The sequence below is a fragment of the Saccoglossus kowalevskii genome, chromosome 19, assembly GCF_978046115.1.
Source record: "Saccoglossus kowalevskii chromosome 19, keSacKowa6.1, whole genome shotgun sequence".
Taxonomy (NCBI): domain Eukaryota; kingdom Metazoa; phylum Hemichordata; class Enteropneusta; family Harrimaniidae; genus Saccoglossus; species Saccoglossus kowalevskii.
In genome coordinates this window covers 30,321,139-30,338,198 of record NC_140659.1, presented here as the reverse complement: position 1 = coordinate 30,338,198, position 17,060 = coordinate 30,321,139, and the positions used below count along the sequence as shown (strand labels likewise).

The 17,060-nt window shown below is 33.7% G+C and overlaps 1 protein-coding gene across 1 annotated transcript; it reads right to left on the bottom strand.

Annotated features, from left to right (window-relative positions):
- Nucleotides 1-1,838: 1,838 nt before the first annotated feature.
- Nucleotides 1,839-16,583, bottom strand: LOC100368811 (folliculin-interacting protein 2-like). The gene is made up of 15 exons (XM_002740712.4): nucleotides 16,462-16,583; nucleotides 13,799-13,919; nucleotides 12,944-13,108; nucleotides 12,487-12,650; nucleotides 11,396-11,493; nucleotides 10,607-10,696; nucleotides 8,568-8,740; nucleotides 8,098-8,307; nucleotides 7,817-7,989; nucleotides 7,538-7,655; nucleotides 6,879-6,931; nucleotides 4,799-6,292; nucleotides 3,635-3,803; nucleotides 3,080-3,283; nucleotides 1,839-2,716 (listed from the first exon to the last, which is right to left on the bottom strand). The coding sequence occupies exons 1-15, from the start codon at nucleotides 16,557-16,559 to the stop codon at nucleotides 2,510-2,512; spliced, it is 3,537 nt and encodes a 1,178-aa protein (XP_002740758.2). The 5' UTR covers nucleotides 16,560-16,583; the 3' UTR covers nucleotides 1,839-2,509.
- Between the last annotated feature and the right edge of the window lie 477 nt (nucleotides 16,584-17,060).

Sequence of the window (17,060 nt, the reverse complement as noted above, 5' to 3'; positions counted from 1 at the left end):
TACTGTCCTCTTGACATCCAGATTACCTGGCTCCCAATTCACAGTTATGTGATACATGACAAATTATGAGTACCTGTAGGCTTTTTTCATGGTTATGTTGAAATAGTAGATGTCTGGTGAAATAACACACATGCAAATAATATGAATAGTTGGCGTTTTTTATTAAATGTTATTTACAATATTTACATAGCCCAAGTACATGAGCAAGGAAATTAATGTACAGAGATAAATTAATTCATACATGTTAGAGGTAAATATATGTTAAAGGGTTTGACTTTATAATCTCATGCACTTCTAAGTCTATACTGAATTACATATAATGCCATTAGTCTTAAAATATTTACTTCTGTTCCAGTTATTAGGTTAAAACCCTCCTTATATATATTGATATATACCTACAGTACATTTATTTTGCTATTAACAGATTGTGCAATTCTACTGATACAGAATATGCGCACAAAGTAAAATTAAATTTTTCTTGAGGCTTGTTGATTCTTTAACACATTAAATGAAAGCATAAAATAGTTTCTCAGCATTTGCATTCATACTCGTGAATGTTGATAAAATCCTGTCCATACTAATCTGATGCAGAAATATTGTGAGAGAAATCATTTAACAAAAAAATCGTAAGTTTATGTCTTATTGCGTAGATGAGATCTAATACACATACTCTACATATAATTATACATGCACACTTGTGGCCAATTTTTTGGCAGTTCCTGGTCGGCTTTTCATACAAAGTCATAATGACAAATACTCTTCTTGTAAATAAATAGAAAAGAAGCTTTTCTTTTTGTAAATTTCTGGTTAAATAATCATCACATGACAATTACAACTGAGGTTGAATACAAGCTACTCCATTTTGCTTGCTGAATAATTGTAAACCTAATTATGCAAATTACCCGCTAAAGTAAATGTAAAAACATTAGTAATTGGCACAGAACCTACAGAACCCAAATACTAAAATCAAACAATGGCGTGTTAAATACATCATTTCAGGGAGCAGAAAAATGATTAGATTGCTTTCCCCACCAATACTTTAAACTCCAAATTGTAGAATACTTCAATGGGCCTCTAATGCAAAATCAACGCTAGTAGGTTTGTTAAAAGAGTAAAATTACTAGTCATATGCTCTGAAACGTCTTGATTGATGTGACAACAGACATAGAATAATATTTGAGGGCAGAGGCTGTTGCATTATGCATCTTTTGTGTGTTTACCATTATGCAGTGACGACAGGGGACCAATATCAAACGGTGTAAATCAACACACTGAAGTCAGAGATATGGCTCAAAAACTGCATTCAACAAAAAAATGGCCACCAGTCGGCCACTTTGAGTTCAAAATGACAGTGACATACATTAAGGTGCCATAAAGTTCAATGTACATTGTACCAAGTTAGACCAAAATCAGTCCATGCATGGCAGAGATGCTTGATTTCTATGAATTTTTACCATTATATAAAAACAACCCCAATTTGGCTATCTTGAATTATAATACCAAATTAATAAATATGCACATGTGTGACATGATGTATATCTAAAGTTTGAAAATGTTTTGTCTGAGATTTAACGATGGGACCAAATTTGCTAAAACAAGATGGCTACCAGCAAACCATTTTGAATCCGATCTCAGGAACAAAATGACTTGCATTTGTACCAAGTTTGAACAAAATCTGTCCACACACAATCAAGATTTGATTTTGATGAATTCTCAATATAAAAACGATCACCCGGAATCGGATTGTGAAACAAATGGATGTGCATATGTATGTTAAGTTTGAATGTGATTGGACACATGTACAGAAATCAAACGTGTCCTAACAGGGACTAACGAGCTTCCTGAGTGAACTATGTTTTATTTAAATTCACTTTTCTTAATTTTATAACTGTTTAAATAATAACACAAGAAAACCATAGAGATGGCAGATCCCTTGGCATTTTTTGACATAAGCAATTTTTGCATTTTTAATAAGGTCGCATGACCATATATGGCCATTAAATATGTTAAGATCTGGTGTGAAATGTCTTCAATATAACACTGCGTGAATGTTTCTATCTACAATTATTATAGTGCTCTTGATATGACTCTGTATGAACGTACACTGGTAACCAGGATAACCCCTACCAGTACCAGGGTAATTAATCTTTCAAGTATGTGTCAAAAAGGAGTCCAGTCTGTGCACAAAGTGCAACATGATGGTTGACTCCAGGAAGTATGAAACGTGTCCAACTTACTGCTCACTGATAATTGAGTGAAAAAAATCAATCACTTCAAAATTCTGCAAACATATTTTGTCCAACCATTGTAAAGTTTACATTATAGGGGCAGAAATAAAATTTTCCATTGATGGTTGAGCTGGAGACTTGCTTGACTGATAAATGTTTTTAGTGGAAGTCCACATAAAATAGTTCACAATTCCATTCTATGACAGAGTGCCCTCTAGTGTTGATAAACACATAAACTTTCTTCTGTACTTTTGAGATAACACCATGATCTCACTTGACTTTTAATGTGTGCCATTGATGAACCCAAAACTAGCAAACGATGAATGGACACATGTGACACCAAGTAACAGTGGAATATCTTCTGCATTCACACCAAGAACCGCTGACAGTTCTTTCGGTTGATAATGAGGATTAAGACGTAAATATTCTGCTAAGGCGATACTTTTGAAGTAAATTTCTTGCAGCTTATCCTCAAGGTGAGTGATGCACTAGAGAATAAATCAGATAAAGGCAGTTATTTGTGAGAAACAAGAATAGGTTGCTGCTAATTTTAATTTTTGTTTGTTAGTAAGCTATCAGAGATGGCAGATTCCCCGACATCTTTATTACAAGTCCTGGTTGAATGTCTCTATCTGCAATAGTGCTCCTAATATGACTGAGCATGAACAGATTTGATGGACAATGGTAGCCACTATAATCCCTGCAGGCAAAGTGCCAGGGATAAAAACACACAAAACAAAACCAGGAACTAGGAATGAAACAAGACAAACGTTGCATCCTGTTTCCTGTGACACCACTACAACATGATGATGATTTGACTATTACAGGTGACACTCAAAAACAATACTTACAAATTCTGCTGACATTTTCAGCTCTGAGAGTTTACAAACAGACTTCAGTAAGCGATGCACAAGGCTAGACATCATGACAGAATTATTCCTGGGTTTCTCAGGGTTTGGTTGTGTATTCTTACTGGAGAGCAATTCAACACTCCAGTTTTCGGTGTCAGCCACAATGCATAGGGCTTCATAAATGGGTTCATCCAGCACTGAATTCTACAAAGAAAAAAACACATAACAAAGTAGAATTCACATCAATGGCCATAAACGTGATGTAAGTGTTTTGAAAATAAACTTATTTTATCATTGCTAAGTAGAAGATTCACAGAGGGTAGACATGTCCTTGTGGTGATAATTTGAGTCATTTTGAATACATGTTTAGATTCAATTTAACATGAACAAAAGAGAGGAAATATTCTCTAATCACTGTTTGTTAAATCAGTGCGGTCATCTCACAACATCGTTATTTGATCTGGGTCCCATGCAAAGTCAACAATATCTGAATTTGCATAGTGTGATGACTGGGGCGCTTTAATTTATGGAAATATCTCAATATCTTTCCCGTACCTGAACTGAAATCTTAAGATCGTCTATTACTCGCTTCTTATCAATCTCTGGAGTTCCATGCAAAGCAAAATCTGGCAAGTATTTTGAGGAGTAACCACCCAACAAAGAACGACCAAAGTTCTTCTCATATCGCGACTGACTTTGCACTGTTGATGCCAACCGATCAGTCCTACAAACAAAACACACACATTTTCATTAACAATATATTTTTCTTGCAAAATGCAATAAATTTTAATCACATGGTACACCGGGCCAAAATAAGGGAAGCTCTGTAGAAGATACTTCTTAATTTTAGCGAAACACTAAACTTCACTTGCTAAGAAGATCGCTTTGCTCTATGCAATCCTCATCACTGCAACATTAATCCTAATCTTTTAAATCATCTCTATGGGGCTGGTACAATTAGGGTTAATGAATTTCTAATAAGTCATCTTTCTTTTTTTTATTTCTAATAAGTCATCTTCATACATGCATGCTCCACAAGATGTTTTTCTTACAATCATCCACCACAAAAAATCTCTTTTCATCATAATTTCTTTCTCAATCATTCTCCAAACCTAATCTACCCAGTCTTGTTTTGACTTTCCTCAAACTTTTTTTTTTTTGGACTATAAGGCACTTTTATCTCGATACAAGATTCCAGGAATAGATAAGTCAACTATTGTTGCACACTGTTATGCATTCTACTCTAGACCACATTATTTTTCACTTAAAACTTATCACTAGAGAGATATTATTGTTTTTTTCCCATTCTTCACAACATAACTTTGACAAATCAATAAAGTCACATGACACAAAACTTTCCTCAAACTTTGTATATGTCTAGGCTCTTTGTTTATGTTTGACAGGGTCCTAAATATTATTATAGTTAGAAATCAGCCAGGTTCTCAAATTCCACACCTTACTGCAAACCATATAATTTTCACTACCAGAAATCTTTACGATTTCAGGATTTTATAGCATTAATGAAGACAACATTTTACGAAAGTCACTGACATTTTCATTACTACAAAATTCACAATTTTTCATTGACTTGTGTAATTCACAAAAAAATGTCTCTTGCAAAATGACAGCGGTTTACGGTATTTCAACTTTTTTTTACTGAACATCTTAAATGATAGATATTTCTTAAAACAAGTTATCGTATTCTTGACAAACTCTTACCCTGGCAAAGGTAACTCTTCTGGGTTTCCGAATGGATCAAACTCACTGGCTGTTGTACAGGTAGATGTAGTAGATATCATTCTAAGCAGATTACGGGGTGCATTATATTCTGGTTGGTGATAATCCAGAGTCCGGGGCCTAACATTAGCTTTCATATTATGATTCATGGGTGTTACTTTATATTGCACGGTGTCCTCCTGTGTTTTCTTTTCAGTTGGACCTGTATCAAGACTGTCTGTGCTGGTTTCTTTGCAGCTTTTCAAATTGTCTGACTCTGTAGGAGGATTTTGGCACTGTGATAATCCATCAGATATTATAGTTGCCCGATTTTCCTCTCCACGCAAATTAAGCGGCTCCTTATTAACACCTTCATTTGCATTATTCCCGTCAAATGAGATATCCTCCAAGATTTCATTCATTTCTTCCTGAGATGTTGTTTTTAAAGAAATGCATTTCTGTAAATTACTTGGATAAGGTTCGTCACATTCCAAATTTTCATCAAAATATTCATCGAACATACTTGAGCTGCCTTCTTGAGAAGCGAGTCGCAGAAAAGCTCGCTGTGCAACTGGAATGCTAACTTCAGAGTCTGTTTTACTGCTATTTGAAGCTTTATCATCCACTGAATTATTGCATTTTGCACAGTATGTGTCTGTACAGTCTCTCTGATTAACAATTTGTGTCCTTTCATCTTTAGAACTGCACTCACATTTTGCCTTATTTTTGACAACTTGTGTAATTCTATGCTCAGAAGCAGTTACCGCTGATTTTCCCACAGCGATTAATTGTTCCACTTTCAATTGCAAATGTTCAACAGGAGACTCTTGAATCTTGTACCCATTACGTGGTGAATAAGTTTGTAAATTATTTTTTTCTACACCACCACTGCAAGCATCACCCTGATTTCTATTAACGACCGAGCAGGATTCCTTCAGTTTGCAAGGCATAGTAGTTCGCTTATCACAGATTTGTTCAGAATTTGCAGAATAATCACATTCTTTTCTCAATTGTTCATACTCTTCAAGGGCATCTTTTCCTATGCTCTCAACCTTTTTCTCCAAAACAGCATTCACATTGTTGTCATAGCAACATGTTTGTATCACTTGATCTTGGTTGTCCTGCTCATCACTGTTAAGTCCTTGATGTGCAGGCTCCGTCTGCTCAACGCTTCTTTCCTGACTGTCTTTAAACTCATGTTGCGTTACAACAGACTCCACACTATCCATAAACGGGTTTGCTTCACCTGGCTTTCTTTGGGTTACAAGTACAAACTCAGAGTCGCCAAAATCAAGATTTTCTTCCAATAATGGTGTATCCCTCCCCAGCATGTCGTTTTCAAAAATTGGTTTTCGTTTCTCAATGTTTTCATGAATTTCACTACATCGAATGAAATAACTCAGAATGTACAATAAAGTACAAATCACTTCAGAATGTTTGCCAACAAGGATTGTTTTAACCATTTTCATTGGATTTCCAAGAGCACCGTATAAATCCCTGTGAGAAAAAAAAAATTGTTAATTCCCCACAAGATTTAAGTTAACCACCATTTGAGGGCTTAAGACACCTCTCATCACTGCTCACAAAATAAACCTGTAGCCAGTATGAAATTATGTTCATTTGGTCTAAAATTGACAAAGAAATTATAGAAAAATATGTAAAATATTGCACCCAAAATTTTGCAGGGAAAATTCATCATCTATGAGCAATTTCAGGTAAAACTAGCCTTTCTGGAATAGGTGGACAGACCCACAAATTAGACTATGCTGGAGATTTCAATAAACCACCATTTTCCCATATTTGATAATTTATAATCAAAATCCTTTTTAGCAATATAGTGGAAGCTAAACACACACTTTCTACTAAATAAATATATGTTTGAAACCTAGATATATCTAGTTACAAAGACAGATCATGAGGGGATAGTGCAAGTGGTCACTAGTCAGACACCTCAGAAACAGCACACAGTCAAATTATTTACAAGGTCGCAAGGTCAGCATATTAAAGTCTGAGCAGACCTAGGGGAACAAGCCAGCCTAGCTGAACACATATCCATATATCTTCAAAGAATACATATACTTACCCTAGCTGTGCCCACAATGGATTGTACGGATGAGTCTTGCCAAGTAAATCAAACTACAAAAGAGAAAAAAATTATTTTTAATTTCATCAAATGATGTGAGCTATGGGTAAATTGCAACTAATTACCGAGAGCAAATGGTGCACATCCACAGGGAGGCAATTTAACAAAAAATGCTATTTAAAACTGCTGGACTGGACTACGAAACTAGTACTATTCAAAGAATACTGGGCTGAAAATGTAAAGCTATTTAAGACAGAATACTTGGCTAGAAGTGTGAGGCTTTTCAAGACACAATCTGAAAATAAGATTCTGGTTGGCTTACATTTTTTTAAATATTTTTTTTTAATTATTACAATAGTTATTATTTATTTTAATTATTTTTTGATGTTACAATTATTTTGCTGCAAGAATTGTTTTGTTTGTGAAAGTCACTTGGTGAAGTCGAAAAAGTAAAACATTGACACGGACGACGACGGAGACAGACAATCACTCATATGATAAGCTCCGCTCGACAAAGTCGACAGCGAAGCTAATAAAATTTACAAAAATAAGCCAACCAGGATGTTATTTTAATCAGATTGTCAAAAAAGAATCATTGGTTATAAATGTGAGGCTATTCAAGAGAGAACACAGGGCTGAAAATGCAAAACTGTACTTACATTGTTTGAAAAGTGTTTTGCTAAATAGGTTTGACTTGGACTAGCACCACTTGGTATCACAGTAGGAACCCAACCAAGATGGTGGGTCAACACTGCTGTCAATAAACGACTAATAAAACTGCAAAATAAAAAAAATGTGAAGATTATACATTTGGTTTACAGATTAGCAATACCACTAATACCATCAACATCAAACACTGAGCACAATTCAAGTATGTGTCATTTAATTTTGTTTATACGTGCATTAATCATAAAACCACAAGAATAAAATATACTTACAAATTTGTGTTCTTAGTATCATATTCATCCAATACTACAACCAATTGTTTCATAAATTTATCACACAGTTGACCATGTTGGTTTTCACATGTCATCATACTCAACCAAACAGGGTCTGGTATTCTTGGTGCAGTATACAACATACTAATTCCATTGCAAAACTCTTCTAAAGCCTGAAACAACACACCACAAAATGCACTATTATTTTCTAGTCTCATTTTTGAAAAACAGTCTGACCAGAAAAAAAATACAGTACGGATACGCAAAAGAGAGGAACTTACTGTCATGATCAGAGATATCTGCAAAGACTTCTGTTGCACCGCTTTCTCAATTTCAATTCCTAGCTTATAAAAATGACTTTCAAACAATGGAAAATGTGAGAAAAAGAACGTCTGAAACTGTTTATACTTGTTCTCGTCCTTCGTATTACAAAGTGATATGATCACACTCAATCCTATCTTGTGCTTTCGTTGACCACCACTAATTGACGACTGAAATGAAAACAAAACAATCAGTATAAGACATGTTGATCTGCTACATGGACCCCCCAACATACTGATTTTTAACATCAATCCAAACATACTGATTTGTCACATAGACTCCTCAGCATACTGACATGCCACATAGCCCCTTAGCTTACTGATTTGGAAAATATTGAATTGTAAAATACTAACTGCATGTTATCAACAAGTTTGATGTATATACAAAAACACTCACTCAATACAATCTAAACACAGACTATATTACTCACTACATCACTGTTAAGACTTGATGTTTGAGATGACAAATCCATCGACCTACGTCGATAACCAAAATCCATGCTGGTAGACTGATGACGTAACCATCTACGATGCAGGCTGTTACTATTTGTACTCGAGTTGGAAGTACTTGGTGATGGATATGTAAGGAAACTACTAGCAGAAGCTGGATAGAAATAAAATTAGAAATTTTAGATGAGTTACATATACACATGCCTCTTTTTTCTAATTTCTTTTACAAATTTTAATCAAGCCAAAGGGTAAACAAACAGCCTATCGGCTGAGATAGCTCCGCTGTTAGCAATGCACATTTCAATTAAAAAACTGAAGACATCATTAGAAAATGAACAATATGAATAGTATCAAAGCAATAGGACTTACAGTTTTTAACAAGAAGTCGAAAATATCACTTTTTACCAAAAATTACAAAAATATTCACCAAAATAAATAGAGAATTGAAGATATCATCACAAAACAAACAAATCTGAGAGAGGTCCACATGTAGTACCTATATATGTAATATCAAAGCAATCGGACTTACAGTTTTCAACAAGAAGTCGAAAATATCACTTTTTGCCAAAAATGACAAAAATATTCACCAAAATTAGAGAACTGAAAATATCATCACAAAATGAACAAATCTGAGAAAGGTCTACATGTAGTATCTATATATGTAATATCAAAGCAATTGAACTATTGGTTTTTAACAAGAAGTCGAAAATATCACTTTTTACCAAAAATGACAAAAATATTCACCAAAATTAGAGAATTGAAGATATCATCACAAAACAAACAAATCTGAGAGAGGTCCACATGTAGTACCTATATATGTAATATCAAAGCAATCGGACTTACAGTTTTCAACAAGAAGTCGAAAATATCACTTTTTGCCAAAAATGACAAAAATATTCACCAAAATTAGAGAATTGAAAATATCATCACAAAATGAACAAATCTGAGAGAGGTTCATATGTAGTACCTATATATGTAATATCAAAGCAATCAGACTTGCGGTTTTTAACAAGAAGTCGAAAATATCACTTTTTACCAAAAATGACAAAAATATTCACCAAAATTAGAGAATTGAAGATATCAACATGAAATGAACAAACCTAAGAGAGGTCTACCCAAGGTACATATACATTGTAGTTTTCAAGAAGAAGTCGAAAAAGTAAAACATTGACACGGACGACGACGACGGACAATCACTCATATGATAAGCTCCGCTCGACAAAGTCGACAGCGAAGCTAAAAATAAAGAATATTCTGTTCATTTTGTCCAAAATTAATAATAATAATAACTTTATTACACAGCCAAAACCATCAGGGGGTTTCAGTATAGTAAAAATAACAAATAACAATAATTAATATTAGAGTAATTACATAAATCATGTTGGCTGATATAGGTTTTAAAATACATAATTTGAAATAAATATCAAATCAATCATTCTAGCTATTTTCAGGATAAGAATATTCACTAAATTAGAAAATTTAAGTTATCAACACTAGATAAATTAATTAGATAAAGGAATGAATCAAATCAATCTGATAGTGGTCCATCCACGGTACCAACATATAATTTAAAATACCAATAAATTGGGTTGGTGGTTTTCAAAAGAAGTTGAAAATACTAGTACCGGTAGCCTTTTTAATAAAAATGACAGGAATATTCACTAAAATATGAAAATTTAAGTTATTGTCACAATATTAAACAAATCTGGCTAGCCCTTTTCAATAATAAATCAATAATAATATTTTTTACCAAAAAGACAAAAATATTGACTACACTTGAAAATTAGAGGTAACATCACAGAAAGTTCAAATCTGGGAGAGAACCACCCAAGGTACATTTGTAGTGAGTAGGAAACCAATATAGTTGATGTTTTTTAAAGAAGAAATAAAAAATATAAAATAGGCGACGACAGTAATATTAAAAGTTTTGCTTGACTTTGTTGACAGTGGAGCTAAATAAGCCAATGTTGTAACATTATTTCGTCTTACAAAGGTTTAATAAGCAGCGAAATTTCCTTACAAGATCGTGCTATTCCACTGTCGTCGTCATGGTAATACGTTTTATGATGCTTAATAGGAGATGTTGGTACTTCCATCGGCATACTATGTGCTGTAAATAAACAAATAAGATTATTCTAAAAATGCTGTCTCGAACCAACATGCATATAACACCATACTAAGAACAGTATAGTGCAAGTAGCTTGTCTGCTGATACAGACTCGTTTGTTTGATTTTTCGTTACAAATTCAACAAATCTCTAAGAGGTCAGCCCAAGAAACCTACATATACAATATCAAAGCAATTTGGCTAGTAATCAAAAAGTTACAGTAATATTCTCCAAAATTAAACAAAGTTATCATAATGAAATCAACAAATCTGTTGAGTTCCACCCAAGGTGTCTACATATAAAATATTGAAGCAATTCGGCTAGCCATTTTTAAGAAGTAGTCTAGGTAAGGTACATTTGTAGCTGATGGTTTTTAAGAAAACTTAAAAATGTAAAGTTAATGCTGATGGATGAGTATTAGCTGTGTTTTATTGTCGGTTATTCCGTTAAAAGTGTTAAATATAAAACCCTGTGATTATTGAAACCGAAAGAATATATATGGTTTCCTGTACAAACCAGGTGAATATCCCTGGATCATCAAATCTGCTGAAATTACACCCAGTGAATAGTTTTACAGAATATTCAATTCAGCAATTGGAAAAAATGACTGAATTATTGGTTGTTCCTTTGAGCATATTATTCTACATAAATGTAAAATTTACAGATAAATACAGCCTGGAAAATCTTAGCTGAAGAACTTACCAATGTGTTCATCTAATTTGCTTGTACTGTTATTAATAGTCTGTGGTGTTGTGGAGTCGCTGACATTACTGGATGATAAACTAACTTCCTCTGCATCCCTATAATCAAAACACACCACACACATAGATGAACCCTCTAAATACCAAAATCATCTTCTTTCTCCTATCACGCATTAAACCTACCAAACTTTGTCAACATTTTACCTGAATTTTTAGTCAAGACTTGCAGGTAAAATAAAATTATGTAAATTTTGTCCAAAATTAATAACTAAGAAATTATAGAAGAAAGCTGAAAAAATTGCAACACAGTTTTGGCAGAAAAAAGTTAAAAATGTAATCCCCTTCAATTCTATAAGTCAGTGTAATTATATACTGTAAAACATGTTGAAAAAGCGGCATGCAATTTTAGCGAATTGTGGTAAAGTGACGTAATAGCGAAATGTTGATTTAGCGAATCTCTCTTGTCATTGTTGATTTCTTTGTTTGGCGGCCATTTGAATTGATAATAAAGTCATTAGCGACATCTTAAATTAACGAATCAGTTCTCTCGTTAAATTCGTGATAAAGACATGCTCGCGAAAAAGACATGTTTTACAGTATTCAATACATCGCTTAGAACAGAACAGTCATGTGATCCAGTGAAGTTTGTATGAATTGTTGTTACTTCCATTTGGTTATCACATATTTAAACCTAGTTTTAGCGTTTCTCTGTAATCACAAATAAACTTTAGATAAAAATGGCCGCCGAGATCTCATTGAAAGCATGAGACCCACGTGACTTGTTTATGTCCCCCAAATAGTGTTTCATTCTCACGCATCATCCTATCCACTGTTTCAATCCAATAGTTGAACACTATTAGGGGGGTGTCCAAATATCATGGATACGTTGATCAGTGTGAATGTGTTCAATGGAAGATAATAGAACACTGTTGAGAGGGAGGGGGGGGGGGTCAAATCACATTGTTCTTTCACTCTCAACAAGATATCTGCAATCATTTGCATCTAAGATCTATTAACAATGATTTTGACAGAAATAACAGAAAACGTGAAAAACTGGATTCAAAACAGGTCACGAAATGGTTAAGAACTTACATTTGGTTGTCTTTTGTCGCACCCATTAGAAATACTTTACTTAGCATAAGCTGCAGTGGTTGTCGTATAATGTGTACTTTTACTGTTGTACCTCTACTTGACATTGGTAATGACCCGTAAACCATTTCTTCTAACATTTTAACATCACCGCTTCTCTTTGTTTGCTACAAATAAAGACAAAACTGAATGACGTTTTCTGGCGCTGATTACAGACAGTCATAATGGTACATAATCTAGACAATCTTCCATAGCTGACTTTCTATATACCATATTTACTCTATTAGAATCACATGTTTAATAGAAACACACATATTAAAAAAAAATAATTGCATTATTGTGAGCTCAAGCATTATTTTTTGACGACATACATAACTGTCATTTACATAAGCGTATGTACTAATATTAAAACAAACAATATATATGTCGTTATAATCTCAAAGTCAAACCGCTGCCTTACCTGGTACTGTGGTGTGACTTTATTGGAGAGATTCTCTGGTGAATTTGTTATATTGCTGTTATTTTTTGTTGGTGATACCGGTGTGTTTTCTTTTACTAAGTTGGCCATAGGACAACGTGATTTCCCTCCCATTTGTTTGCACTTTTTTAGTCTGCATCCATTCAACTGAAAAGATTTATAACATTTGAAAGATTACTGTACCATGACCTAATTTAAAATGAATTTCATCATCATTTACAAAATTTTGGCAAATCTTCAAATTAAAATGAGATAAAATGGTTGAGATATACTCTAGTTGTTTTAATGATACATAAACAAAAAACTGCATATATTGTTTATGTATGCTATTATAAAAATATGAATTATTTTGACTATAGACACGATAGTCGAATACAAACAATAATATAAAACTGTATGCTCAAATACAATCATATGTCTGTTGTTAAGGCCTTTGAACAGCAAAATCAACTTGACTTTGGATAAAATTTCAAAAAATCTGATAAAGACCTGTTGCTAATGAAAAAAGTTGCCAATTTTGGTTAAAACACAAACATTATAGGAAAACACATACTAGTATGCAAAATCTTGTACGAAAATATTGGCTGGGAAAATTGTGGTGTCCAAAAAGTTAGATTAGACAACAGCATTTAGTCATCACATGTTTTACTGTTACTACTTTTCTAACAATTTTTTCTTTTATTTGTGAACAAATTAAATTGATAAACGATGATATAGTTTTCAATCATTTCTGTACATTTGTTTTAGCTGATTTTGATATAAAATTTGTTGAAACAATTGACATTTATAACAGACAAATTAAATAGTGAATTGAAAATTATTTAAATTATAACTCACCTCCTCTGTCTTTAGTTTTGTAACACTCTTGGAATCAAAAATTAATCGTCTTCCTTCTACGCTATTTTCTTTAAAAACCAACGCTCTAATCTGACTTGTATCAAACTCTGGGCCATTCCAACTATTAGCAGAAAAAATAAAAACTTGTAAATTAAAGAAAAATAATGCTATTTTAAATTCAGACACATTTCAGTGGATAAGTAATTTTGGTTGATGCCGAAAATGCAAGCTATGAAAGCAGCAAATTCCAAAAATACATAAAAGACTGTTACAATACATGTTGTGCATTTATATTGTTATATGTCATGTACTATTCAAAATTAAGTGTTACACCATCATGATCCCAATCATCATGAAGTATTTTTACGAAAGTTGAGTAACAAGTATTGGACAAGATGAGAGAAGTTTGCAAAAATTAGATTTGCCGTAGTTGAAATTTGGCACTTTTCACATTAAATTACATATTTTATTTCCTTTCAGTAAGCAAACCATACATTGATAAATAAGACTAAAGCAAGTTATTTTTCTAAAACAACAAATCCTTAAATAGGTCACAACTTAGGTAATACTTTAACAAATGATATAAATTTTAAAAAACATTGGTGAGTGAGCAAACATTTTGTTTTTAAAATGACCTGTATGTGTAGCTATGTAAACAATAGCAGTCAATGAGATACCCTCAAATTATCTCTTGACACAAGCTGGTACACTGATAAGTTTTGTCAACAGTTGTTTATAATTAACTCATGGTCATGTGTTTTGGAATGAGTAATTAACTACTCTTAAAAGCCAGCAGGAATGAGCAAAATTAGACTAAGTCGTAGTATTAGTAACACACTAGAAACAAAAAACTGAAATCAGCAACCCCAAAACATCTCAAATATACAATACTTAAGAATGAAAATCATTTTAACACTCAGTGTGAATGTACACACAAGTGACTGGAAACAAATGTGTTCTATGTTTTCATAATTTAATTTCCTCATCTGAGATATTCATAGTCATCATCATAACTTGTATAGTAATCAATTACATACAAACTGACTGACTAAAAAAAAAAAACATTTTCATTTACAGTTAATATAATGACTCACTTTAAGTGTGCAGTTAGATAAATTAATGTACTGTGGAATACTTTATTTTCGCTGGAATTAATTTTCGTTGAAAATGCTTTTTGGGCGTTTTGTATGGAATTTATTTTCACTGATTTTTAATGAGTTTAATGTGAAATATAGGGAAAAAAAGTATATTTGCTGGATTTTATTTTCACTGAATCATCCCTTCAGCGAAAATAGCGAAAATAAATTCCAAGCGAAAATAAAGTATTCTACAGTATTATAATACAAAATACTGTAAAGACCATTTCAAGTATAACAACAGTAAATCTATTTACTGTATTTTTGGTGACAATATCCTTCTCTTTTGTAAGAAATTGTGACAAATACATGACAAATATTACAGTGCACAATAGACGACATTACATTAAATTCACAAGATTTTACGTAATTTGAAAATGATTGGAATGTCCGACTTAAGGATGTACGTGATGTCCTAAAAGTGATGTTGTTTTCGAGTGCTAGACATCTCGACCCAAAAAAATCTCGACCCATTTTTCATTGGACAACTCGACCCAGGACCCCTAGACATCTCGACCCACTTATTTCGGACGACCCGCCGCCTTATATATATTATTGCTGTACAAAATAAAAAATGCCGTACGTTATATACACCTACCCACCGCGTTAAATGGTAGAACCAAAGATGGCGGTCGATTTGCGTTTAAGGTTCGGTTCGATCATGTTCCCTGTTTTCAATGTTTCGAATCAATAAATGTCGTTCATTCAAACACAGCATTCATATACAGCACGATACGCAATATCGCGAGAATTTTAAGTTATCAAAGAGCAACATTATCAACGTTGAACTAGATAGACGTTCGCGTCGCCACACTTAGATAGGGTCGGGTCGATGCGGTGGGTCGAGATGCCCAGGGTGTCTGGGTCGAGATGTCCAATTTGGGTCGAAGTGTCTTGGGTCGAGAAATTTTTGGGTCGAGATGTCTAGAAATCTTGTTTTCGAGGGCAAGGACGGCGAGTGGGTTGAGACGTTCTTGTCAACTGACATTGAATCATCCACACACTCATTGTGAAATTGACGAGGTATAAACACGGGTGGAATCTCGTAAAAAGTAAAAACACTCCTATTAAGGAATATGACATATAATTATATTCAAAGTACGCAAGTCAGAAGCGGATCGGGTCATACTAGTATTGGAAATAATTTAGTATGATATTTATAATGTCAAGTTCGGGGAACGCTACGTCGACAGTGCACCCCGTCCAAACCCAGGTCCCCGGACAGCTGAATTCGTGCACACACTTGATTGTAATTTGTGCATTGTCAAAATACAAATCAGAATAATAAAGTAAAAAATAAATATCATATTTCAAACTTGAATTGAAGTTCGTCAGAGCATATATCCATGTACATTAAAAGTGTAAACAAACATGGATGACAGTTCGGGTTTTACACGGGGGGGTCGCATTGATTCCATCATGAAGCGAACGTACCTCACACACTTCGTCGGATAATACCAAGTGCTATGATCTACCAATTCCCATGAAATTAAAATTATCTGTTCACCAATAATAAATAATACTTACATAAAGTTTTGGCAATTTTTTGAAAGACCAAATCGTGTAGAGCGACCAGTTTTCCGGTCGCGAAGGAACAGCTTCTTCATCAGCGCCATTTTGATCATATGACTCCCGATAATCCCGATAATAACGACTCCGTTGATTGGTCAATAGAAATTCACATTGTATGAAACACATAATACGATTGGTTGTAGCCCACAGCGGCATGCGCGGGCGTCTGTCATGCGAAGAACTCGTGTAAAAAAAAAGATCATTACCCGTAGGCACGTGACTTTCAGGTAAACAAATATAACCACCAGGATACGGAGCATACGAGTTTCTAAGCACGTCATCACACAGCCAGTAAAAACCACTTTTAAATGTGTTTACTCACGTGATTTTCAAATTATTTCTATATTTATGCCACGGGGACATAAAATAACACAAGTAAATTGGCATGGATCCAAATAACAGTGGGGATAATGAATTTGGACTTAAAACTGAAAATTCAAAATATTTAATATTTGTCATTTCTAAACGCAAGTTCAGCCATAGACCTTAAGGTCTATGGTTCAGCCAATATTTAATACATTATTCAGTTATATCACACAAATCAACATACCAAT

Excerpts from the sequence above, each read along its gene's own strand:
- LOC100368811 (XM_002740712.4), bottom strand. The coding sequence starts at position 16,559 with ATGATCAAAATGGCGCTGATGAAGAAGCTGTTCCTTCGCGACCGGAAA. Across the intron at positions 12,651-12,943 it reads AAGTCACACCACAGTACCAG|CAAACAAAGAGAAGCGGTGA; the intron begins GTAAGGCAGCGG and ends CTTTATTTGTAG. Across the intron at positions 7,990-8,097 it reads AGATATCTCTGATCATGACA|GCTTTAGAAGAGTTTTGCAA; the intron begins GTAAGTTCCTCT and ends GTGTTGTTTCAG.